Below are 11,574 nucleotides of genomic sequence, written 5' to 3'. Positions count from 1 at the left end.
GGTGGCGGGGAAAGTGCAGGAAGAAAAAGAGGTAGACCAGGAGAGAGGCAGTGAAGGAGAGAAAGATGCAGGAATACAGACAGATGATAAAGCAGGAAAGGGTGATGGAGTGGAGGACGTGACAAATAATCATCAGGGAAAACAAGAGATGGAAAGAGTGAAGGAGACAGACCAAAGAGGTGAGGAGGCAACAGAGGAAGAAGGAGATGTAGAAGGAAAAGAGGAAGGGAAAGATGGAGATAGAAAGGAGGAAGAGAGAGATGGAGCTAGAAAGGAGGGAGAGAGAGATGGAGCTAGAAAAGAGGGGGAGAGAGATGGAGATAGAAAAGAGGGGGAGCAGTAGGGAGGATAGAAGAATGTGGATCAAAAGCAAGCATGGAGAAAGGGAGAGAAAGGATGAGGTGGATAAAGAGGACGAAAGAGAACACTCATGGACATAAAAGTGCAGTTACATACAGTCATGGACCCCTGCACTTCTGTCAGATAATGCACCACTTCTCCAAATGCTTTGGTATTGGTTTGCATTGGAACAACACAAAAAAGCAGAGAAAAACCCCCAAAATCTGATATAATTCCACACAGAACTCAAAATGGACTGGACAAAATTATTGGAAATTATTCCAAATGTTTTGTAGGGCCCAGTGTCAGAAAGCTGGGTCTCCGTCAGAGGTCATGGGTCTTCCAACAGAACAATGACCCAATAGCACCCAGAAATGGTTTAAGACAAAGCGCTGGAGAGTTCTGAAGTGGCCAGCAATGAGTCCAGATCTAAATCCCATAGAACACCTCTGGCGCGATCTCAAAACAGCAGTTGGGAGAAGGCACCTTTCAAATGTGAGAGACCTGGAGCAGTTGGCAAAAGAAGAGTGGTACAAAATTCCAGTAGAGAGGTGTAAGAAACTCATTCATGGTCATTCATTCTCTGTTTTTTGGTGTTCCAATGCAAACAAAAGACATAAACATGTGAATATCAAAGCATATGTAATTGCAACAATTTTCTGGGAGAAGTGGTGCATTATCTGACAGAAGTGCAGGGGTGCCAACATTTTTGTCCATGACTGTAATTACTGTATATAACACAACTATAAATCTTGTAAAAACCACAAGTGCTCACTGTTGTCTTATTGATTGTATCAATGTGCAAAATTACTGTTTAAAAAATAAAAAAAACGTACTAGCCTACTTGTATAGCTCAATTTGTCTCTTGTCTTATTTGTCTCTTACAACTTGTCCAATTTGTCTCACTTGTATCTTGCCTTATTGCCTTATTTGTCTTATAAATACCGCAACTTTATTTCTCTTATTGCTGCAATGTCGAGGAACTGAAGCCTACATTTTACTCTCTTATACTTGCATAATAGGATGTAACAAAAATCTTGAAACTTGAAATGACACAGTAAAACTTTAGACCCCTAGATGCAGGGGAGGCTGGTTCATTAGGGCAATTGGACAATGCCCCACCAAAGGGAGAAGAGAGAGATTTTTTTTTTAATGACTTCTAGACAGTGTTGCTTCTGAATATCATAGTCCAATCAGCTAGTGTTCTGTGGAGTATATCATAGTCCAATCAGCTAGTGTTCTGTGGAGTATATTCCTATCAGCTTCAAGTCCCGCCCCTTTCAGTGCAACTTTCACTCTACTCGAAATTGCACTAGGCTGTTCTCGTAGACTTACATGTAAATCTATGTTGGTAACTTCAGGCCATTCGGGCATTCTCTATGGGGTTTTGGGACATGCACAAAGAATCGTACGTGCTTACGTCATGTCATACGGCGTAGGATGAGAACTTCCGGTTTTTCCTGCATCTCTTCCACGGTATCATGCCTCACGTTGACATGCTGTACCAGAAGCTGCAGAAGAAGGACATTGACGCAGTCTTCATAAAACATGCCGTCCAAACTTCACAAGCAGCATGCAGGCCAAAAGGTAAGATCAAAAAATATAGTTTGTACCTTCTCCGTAATATAGAACTTTGTAATAATCAAATGTATGCATGCTATGATGAATGGGAAAGGCGCCGGTAAAACTAGTAGGCTTATATAACAATGAGTTGAATTAAAATTAGGGCTTGCCCGAGTAATTGGAGTAGGATATTCCACTATTCATTTGGTAGGTTGCTATGCGAAGCTTCTTTTTTGCAACAAAACTTTGCATTTCATTTATTATGTTACATTATATTCATATGTAGTTACTTAATGTAATGTAGTATATTACATTTATCAAACTATACAATACATTTTGTCAGCGAATTACAACTAAGCATTTTTTTTAGATATATGTATTAGGCTAATATATAGAACATGTCTAAAAATGTCTGAGGTTTAATTTGTGAATAGATAGACCTTCATATTTCTATTCAAGAATAAGCATATCTACCTAAATAGCTCCAAGATATCTAAGTGGTCGGGAGTGACTCATGTGCACAGCCTGTTAAAGCTAAAGTCAACTGTTATACTTAAAACAGATCCCTCTCTCCTGGAGACCTTAAATCATCGTTAGACTACATTTCAGAAATTACTGTAGATACAATTACAACTACAAGACAGCAGATTGTTCAGCTACATTTTCTTATTTGAAATCTTAACACTGTTGGTCTGTCTGCCTTCAGGGACCAAAGCTCATCTCAAGAGCAGCAGCAAGAAGCCACAGGAACCAGAACATCAAGGAGGGTCTTGGGAGAAGAAGAGAAGCAGAGGCTGTCTCAAGAGGTAGGTCCAAGTTTTGAAACACAGTGTTGGAAAATCACCACCAATCAGAGTTACATTCAGGGATGGGATGGTAGCAGTCTTTATTCAGTGTTGTACTTCCAAAGTGCTTATTTCCACATTTTCTTTCACACCCCATACTTTTGACAGATCTGCGACACAATCCTGGCCCACTCCAAAGAAAGGTTTTCTTTCACCAACCACCTTGTGAGTGCCACGCTGCTCCAAGGAGAGATGTTCCAACAGCACTGCCATGCATTCCCTGTTGAGGCTCTGAACACCACTGTCAAGGCATACCCCATGCTGAACCAGGTGAAGCTCAAGACTGAGCTGTCCCTTGTCTATGAGAGTGCTGAATTCAAGGGCTGCTCTGGTGCACTGGCACTGTACCAGGTTCTACACAGGTACAACCTCCAGGAGACTTTCTCTGAGACTGTAGCTCTGTTGAACATCCTAATTACCACTCCCATGACAACAGCTGAAGCTGAGAGGTGTTTCTCGACCCTTAAGAGAATCAAGAACTTCCTGCGAAACACAATGGGCCAGGAGCGCCTGAATGCACTGGCCATGCTTTCAATGGAGAGGGAACTAGTCAGGAAGATGCCTGATTTTAATGAGAGGGTCATTGATTGTTTTTGCTGCTAAATTTCAATACAAGTGAGCAGTATGTATGCCGTCCATATTTTGTATTTTGTAGTATGTAAATAGTTGTATCCATCCATTGCACATTATCAGCCCCTGTGCCACTGCTCTTTATCCTGGATTTGCTGCACCTAAAATAAAATATGTGATAACTGAATACCAATGGCTGTGAGAGTCAATTTATTTAAGCCCGCTGATTTAGGTGAATTTACCCTTGAACATGTCACCTTAACCATCAATGCAACAATTGCCCCCCCTGATTGATTGATTGATTGAAAACTTTATTAGAAGATTTGCAGAAGTAGGTACATGAAAGTACATATTACATACAAGGTCAACTAACAGGATAAAAACCCAAGAAAGCCACTGGCTTATTTCAATTGGGGTCCTTGATTCTCAATTCATCGTTACATGTAAGACAGACAAAAAAACTAGTACTATCTTCAAGATAATACAGACAAATAACTATTACTATCTACAAGTTAAACATACATCCATCATGGGAAGAACAATACAACAAAACATAAGGTATGTACAGCGGGTAGGACAGGTGGGGACATACACCACCGGTGGGGGCGGGGGACAAAACACAAAGTATGTACAGTGGGTAGTTCGGGTCTTTTAATCTGATTTTTGATTTAGAGGGTCCAGTTACGGATTGCAGCCTCCTGTAAATGTTTTTTGAGAGTGGTTTTGAAGGTGGGCAGTGTTTTGCACTCCTTTAAGATTATAGGAAGGGCGTTCCACATTTTTACTGCATAGTTTGCAAACGAGTTTAACCCCTTGTTTGTGGTGCAACGCGGTTGAACGTGGTTCGTGGAGCTTCCTCTGGTGTTGTATGTGTGGACGTTGTTCACTTTTTGGAAGTATGTTGACAGGTACTTGGGTGTCTTTGTGGTGTAGCGTATCTTGAAGACCAGGCCCAGTGCAAGCTGCTGCACTCTGTCAACTACTCGTAGCCAATCAAGGCTCAAAAAATGAGCAGCGGTTAGATGTGTCCTAGGGTTGAGGCCTAGCAGAAGCCTAACCAGTTTATTTTGGGCTGTCTGGAGTCTTGTTTTATGGGCCTTTGTGGTTCTATAGTACCATGATGTTACGGCATAGTCGAAGTGACATTGAATGAGAGCTCCTGATAGGGTCCTCAGTGTGTTTTTACTGACAAGTGAGGATATCCTGTACAAGAATCTAGTTCTATGGTTCACTTTTTTGATTACTTTTGCTGCCATTTTATCTCCGGAAAGATTTGCCTCTAAGATGGAGCCCAGGTATGTAATATCCTCTTTTCTTGTGATATTAATGTTACCCACTTTTATTGTAAAATGTTCAGCCTTTCTGAGTTTAGATGGGGATCCGTATAGGATGGTTTCAGTTTTACCTAGGTGTATTGATAGTTTATTGTCAGCTAGCCAGATGCAGATTCTACTCAGTTCAGTGCTTAGCGCTTTTTCCACCTGCTATATGTCCCTGTCAGAGACCAGCAGAGCCGAGTCATCCGCGAACAGGAACAAATTGCAATCACATGCTGATGACATGTCATTCACATATAGGAACAGTAAAGGTCCCAATATGCTTCCTTGTGGAACGCCGCAGGTCACTGGGTGGGGGGGGGACAGTGTTCCGTTCACACTAACCACCTGTTCCCTCCCCTCTAAGTAGGATTGCATCCAGCTCACCGATGTTCTATCGAACCCAATTGCTTTCAGTTTATCTAACAATATGTGGTGATCTACTGTGTCGAAGGCCTTCTGTAGGTCCAGCATGACCATGCCGCAGTACTTGCCCGAGTCCACCTCATGGTTGATGTGGTCGTTCAAATAGAGAAGGCATGTGTCAGTGGAATGGGATGTTCTGAATCCTGATTGAAGTTCATACATCAGATTTTTTTCGGTAAGGTACCTATCAACCTGTTCATAAACTATTTTTTCCATAAGTTTCGAGATGGAATTAAGAATAGAAACAGGTCGGTAGTTGCCTGGGTCTAATTTGCTTCCTTTTTTATACAGTGGGGTTACCCTTGCTATTTTAAAGTCAAGGGGGACGTGTCCCTGTTTGATGGAGAGGTTTATTATGTGGGTGATGATTGGGGTAATGGAGGCAGCTGAGTCTTTTAGAAATCTGGCTGGAATGTTGTCATGGCCCGTGGCCTTTTCTGAGTGTAGAGCGCCCAGCTTTTTAAACACCTCATCGTTTGACACCATGGAGAGTTTAAAATCATCTTTGCGTACACCCAGTTTATTGTAGAACGCACGGATGTGCTCTACACCATAACGCCCTGAGTGGGGTGGTAGATTGTTAACTAATTTAGTGGCTATTGTTGTAAAGAAAGTGTTTAAGCACTTAGCCACATCCAGCTTGTCTGTAAGGAGAGAATCTCCAGATTTTATGCTGATGTTTGTAGACCTGGTTTTGAGTTTTTGACTGCAACCTAGTTGGCTATTAAGTAGCTTCCAAAGGTCACGTGGTTTGTTTAAGTTTTCTTCGATTTTGTTATCGAGGTATTCTTTCTTAGCAGATTTGGTCATGGTAATTACCTGATTGCATAGTTTGTTGCATTGTTTTTTAATTTTCTCAAAGTGGGTTTTGTGATCTTCGTTTAAGTGTTTCACTAATTTTGATTTGCATTTTTGAACTTCAGAGCATTTTAGGTCTCTGACTTTCATAGCATTTAGAATGTCCGAATTCATCCATGGTTCCGATCGGGCTTTAACCCTGGTGGTTCTCATGGGGGCTATACTGTCAATAATATTTAGGAATTTGGTTTTGAAACCTAGCCATGCCTCTTCAACCTGTGTGCATTTTAGTTCATCTAACCAGTCTTGATTCTCCAGTTTATGGTTTAAGGCCTCACTAGAATAGGATTTAAGGGATCTATTGGTTACAGTTTTATGACCGCCAGCCTTGGGTTTATGTTTTTTACGAGTGCAAAAGATCATGTAATGATCACTTAGCCCACATACAATAACCCCACTCTTGGAGATTTTGGACTCATCCGATGTTAGAATGAGATCTATGGTGGTTTGAGTAGAAATACACACCCTAGTGGGTTTGGTAATTTGTTGACGGAGACCGTGTAATTCAGAAAACCTAGTGAAGGATTTGAAAACGGATGCTTCATTTCTGAGCATGTCCGTGTTCAAATCCCCAATAAGAATCTTTTCCACACAGTCAACGTCATCCAAGCACCCCTCAAGAATATCATAGAAATCATTCCGATCGGGAGGTCTGTAGATAGTACCAACCAGCACCGGTTTTGCTTTGTTAAAGATCATTTCAACCCAAACAGATTCTAATTTGTCACGATTCAGGTCATACCGGGTGTTAAAGATAATATCGTTGTGAATGTACATGCAGACTACACCACCCCCATACCTGTTCCTGTCGTTTCTGATGACTGTGTAGTTAACTATTTCAATCTCTGGGTCTTTGATTGATTCATCAAACTTGGTCTCAGAGAAGCTCAAAATGTGAACCTTGCTGTCATGGAACATTTCTCTGATTTGGTCCAGTTTAGGCACAAGACTGTTCACATTAAGGTGAACAATATGCAGGCCCTTACTGCTGTGTCCAAATAGAGAGTTCATGTCCTTGACTTGGAAATAGTCACAATTCAGGTCATCGTCAAGTTGAGGATTGGGGGATGGGGGGGGGTCGCCCATTGTTCAACGGTTTCGGTAGAGAGTCTCCGGGTGGAGAAGGGGGGGGGGGGTCGTCGTCGGGTGGGGGAGGGAGGGGGGAGGGGGGGGGTCGTCGCCGGGTGGGGGAGGCCTCTGTGTTCACTAGATAGCTGGTGGAAGTTAGGTGGGGGGGTAATGTTGATAGCATAGCTACCCTTTGTTTTGTTAGCCTTGTCTGAATCCAGGAAGTCCGCTGCTGGTACCGGTTTGACCGGTTTGACGACAATGGCGTCAATGGCGTCGCTAGTAACATTTGCCTGGGAAAGGCATAGCTGCTCTCTGGCCAAACGTGTAGCCTGCCTGGTTGAGACTGGTCCGGGATTCAGCTGAATGTCTCCCGAGAGAAGTAGATAGAGACAGATCATGGTCCTTCGGTCCATTCTACCTGCCGGGGGCTTGTTTTTCCGCGTCAGATCAGCAGTCAGCGTTGTGTGAATAGCTGCCGTTCCGAAGTTTATATACTTCTTTGCGGCGTGGAGATAAAAGTCGCTATGGGTCTCATTTTTTCCAATAAAGTTTGTCTCCTTCTCCATAAGATGTAAGTTCTGTGGTGATTTAATGTATAAATCCGTAATCCACAGAAGGAACAGGAGAAAGTGTGGAATAATCCTCGCTGTTGCATTGTTGTCGGAGCAGCAGCAGGAGGAGCGTTGAGAGATGCGACCGCTCATGACCATGCCGCAGTACTTGCCCGAGTCCACCTCATGGTTGATGTGGTCGTTCAAATAGAGAAGGCATGTGTCAGTGGAATGGGATGTTCTGAATCCTGATTGAAATTCATACATCAGATTTTTTTCGGTAAGGTACCTATCAACCTGTTCATAAACTATTTTTTCCATAAGTTTCAAGATGGAATTAAGAATAGAAACAGGTCGGTAGTTGCCTGGGTCTAATTTGCTTCCTTTTTTATACAGTGGGGTTACCCTTGCTATTTTAAAGTCAAGGGGGACGTGTCCCTGTTTGATGGAGAGGTTTATTATGTGGGTGATGATTGGGGTAATGGAGGCAGCTGAGTCTTTTAGAAATCTGGCTGGAATGTTGTCATGGCCCGTGGCCTTTTCTGAGTGTAGAGCGCCCAGTTTTTTAAACACCTCATCGTTTGACACCATGGAGAGTTTAAAATCATCTTTGCGTACACCCAGTTTATTGTAGAACGCACGGATGTGCTCTACACCATAACGCCCTGAGTGGGGTGGTAGATTGTTAACTAATTTAGTGGCTATGGTTGTAAAGAAAGTGTTTAAGCACTTAGCCACATCCAGCTTGTCTGTAAGGAGAGAATCTCCAGATTTTATGCTGATGTTTGTAGACCTGGTTTTGAGTTTTTGATTGCAACCTAGTTGGCTATTAAGTAGCTTCCAAAGGTCACGTGGTTTGTTTAAGTTTTCTTCGATTTTGTTATCGAGGTATTTTTTCTTAGCAGATTTGGTCATGGTAATTACCTGATTGCATAGTTTGTTGCATTGTTTTTTAATTTTCTCAAAGTGGGTTTTGAGATCTTCGTTTAAGTGTTTCACTAATTTTGATTTGCATTTTTGAACTTCAGGGACATGGAGTCTTACTACAGTACTCTACCTGAGGTCCTAATGCACTCTGGCATATGGACTCTTACTACAGTACTCTACCTGAGGTCCTAATGCCCTCTGGCATTTACTCTCTCTCTTTCTCCCCCCCCCCTCTCTCTCTCTCTCTCTCTCTCTCTCTCTCTCCCTGCCTAACCCCCTCCCCCACCCTCCCTCATCCTTTCTCTCCACACACACACACACACACACACACACACACACACACACCGCACGACAATATGATATACCTCCGCTGCACGTTTCCCCGGTTGCCAAGGTTACCCAACGCCGGAGGTGTCACAGTCAGGGAGAGACAAACCAAAGGAGGCATTCACAGATCAAATAATGGAGTGGAGGACGACCGTTAGTGGTTGATAGCGGTTACGGTTGTTGTACTGTAACCTTGGTGTTGTTCTGTTGACCGTGTTGGCCTGTGTGTGTGTGTGTGTGTGTGTGTGTGTGTGTGTGTGTGTGTGTGTGTGTGTGTATTGAACCTAGTTCTAGTTCTGGTGCTAGTGAACCTAGTTCTGGGCTGGTGCTAGTGAACCTAGTTCTAGTTCTGGTGCTAGTGAACCTAGTTCTAGTTCTGGGCTGGTGCATCACACCCATATGTGCTTGCTGAACATCTCATTCCAAAACCATGGGCATTCATATGGAGTTGGTGTGATGTTCGGGTGTCCCAATACCTTTGTCCATATCTACACATATTATGATGAAGTTTACAATCCATGTTGATGTGTTACCTGTACTGTATGTAGCAGGGTGTTACTGAATGTTCAACATATGGGATGTTATTTGTACTTTTAAAACAATATAACTGTAATGTAAGTATTCAAAATGAAACCTGCATTTTACTAGGACATTTTGGAGACCTTGTTATCTTACAGTTTTTATTGCTGTAGTTGTTGCTACAATTAAACTTTATTACATGTGCATATTGTTCTATCCATTCTTCTGGGAAGCTGTTATAGTAGCAAAGAGGGCACCAACTCCATATTAATGGCCATGGTTTTGGAATGAGATGTTCAGCAAGCACATATGGGTGTGATGTTCGGGTGTCCCAATACTTTTGTCCATAGTGTATTATTATTATATTATATTATATATATATATATATATATATATATATATATTATACAACCACTGATGGAACGTTTACATCAATCTGTGCCATCCAAAGATGTGCCACAAGATGTACAGTAAAAAGTTGAGCATTAACTTTCTTATGCAAACAATAACAACAATTATTCTGAGAACCTTGAATATCAGCACCTGAAATTGGCAAGCCCTTGAACAATGCAACATTTTGGCATTTTAGCTATTTTTAATAGTGTCATTGCAAAGGGTCTGAATACTTATGTACATGAAGTATTTCTGTATTTCAATTTTAATACATTTACTGAGATTCCAAAAAGTGGTTTCACATTGTCATTCTGGGGTATTGTGTGTGGATTGTTGGAAATGAAATTAAATTGAGTAAATGTGGAAAAAAATTAAGGGGTCTGAATACTTTCCGGATGTACTAAATGTGACCTAGTATCAAAGAAAGAACTGCTTCAATACAAACATTCTATCTTACCATTGGTTTCACTTCAATAGTCTACCTAATACACAATTATAATCAACATTACTCAAAGATCAATGGCTTCAGCTGTTATACTTCCAGGAATTAGGCATACTACAAAAAACAAGGTACAAACCTTTCTCTGAGACTGTCACAGAGAACATTTGAGATAAAGTGCTAAATGAAAAATACCTAAGGTCCACAATGTCCTATACAATGTCCATGACCCAAATGTTGCTGTCAAGGACTCCATTGAATTCAGCTCGGAAGTCTGGGAAATGTTCTTAGCATTCAGCTAATTCTAAAACCCTGCGTCCTATTGGCCGTCTTGTAAATTCAGACATCTGTGAAAACATCACGGCTATACTGTCACATGTGATCAGATTTGATCCTGTGGTGAACCTAAGAAACCTGCCTAGTTTCTCCTCGTCCATCTCTCTGATGTAACGTTTCAGATGATGCCCTACTTCCTGTTTTTTGGTACTCATATCTGCTGGGAGATGCAGTAGTGCCAGTACTTTTTTAGGTGCTGGTTTGAGGTTTGCATACATCTCCAAAACTTCCTCACGATTCAAGGCAAACTGGCTCTGAGTAACATCTTTCCAACAGTCTATCACATACTTGGACTTTTGCACGAGCTCCTTGTGGGCAATCTCCATTAGGATCTCTGGGAGATTCTCTGCGGTGACTCTCCTTCTACAGTCGTAGTTGTCAAGGACTTCCCCAAGATCTTCTGAGTCAATGGAGGGGAAATCGACAAGGGCTCGTCGGATGACCTCACCTGTGGTTATAAAACATTATAAAGACACAGCACAAAAAGTGGTCAGTTCAAAGAATCGCCTCATAGTATACAGCTATAAATGTCTGACAATTTCACATGCCAATACAAAATGTAACCCCACTAATATAATAATCATGCATTTTTCTCAGCAATTTCGGGTCATCCATGATTTAATATTACAACCATGCAAAAATAATAATAATAGAAGAAATAATCACAAACATTCATAGTGTCCCTGGGAACATAATAGTCTATGAGTGAGCATTTGTGAACCGAATTCAAGATGCAGCAATTGATTGTGTAACCCTAATCTCACTTTCGTGGCCACTCATAAACTGCAGAAATGATTCTGTCAGGTCAGTCTGCACTACGCCATACAGCATCTCCTCCATGAAAGGGCAAACAAGCTTGATAGGGAAGTACTGACAGTCTTGATAACCTTTGAGGAGAATTCTGCCAATGGCCTTCCAAGTGTCTCCGCTGAAGTCATGCCGGATAAAAGGGACTTTTATTGTCGTTCCCAGAGTACAGCGGTCATAAAACTCTTCCCAAAAGCAACTAAACACATCTCTCTCAACTCCTGATCCACAGCCTAGTTCCTCTGAATTATCTGGGAGTAGCCTGCTTATCATGAGTGGTTTAGTGA

At 41.8% G+C, this 11,574-nt stretch overlaps 1 protein-coding gene across 1 annotated transcript in view; it reads left to right on the top strand.

Moving 5' to 3' along the window:
• Positions 1–10,884, top strand: part of cnga4 (cyclic nucleotide gated channel subunit alpha 4) — a gene marked incomplete at both ends in the record, with an annotated part of 16,224 nt that extends 5,340 nt beyond the window's left edge. Inside the window, 2 exons of the mRNA XM_080536995.1 lie at positions 1,779–1,926; positions 10,850–10,884. Of these exons, the coding sequence (XP_080393121.1) occupies positions 1,779–1,926; positions 10,850–10,884 (183 nt within the window). The remainder of the gene's footprint in view (positions 1–1,778; positions 1,927–10,849) is intronic.
• Between the last annotated feature and the right edge of the window lie 690 nt (positions 10,885–11,574).

The sequence above is a fragment of the Nansenia antarctica genome, assembly GCF_963989245.1.
Source record: "Nansenia antarctica genome assembly, chromosome: 7".
NCBI lineage: Eukaryota > Metazoa > Chordata > Actinopteri > Argentiniformes > Microstomatidae > Nansenia > Nansenia antarctica.
This window is presented reverse-complemented; position numbering and strand designations above follow the sequence as displayed.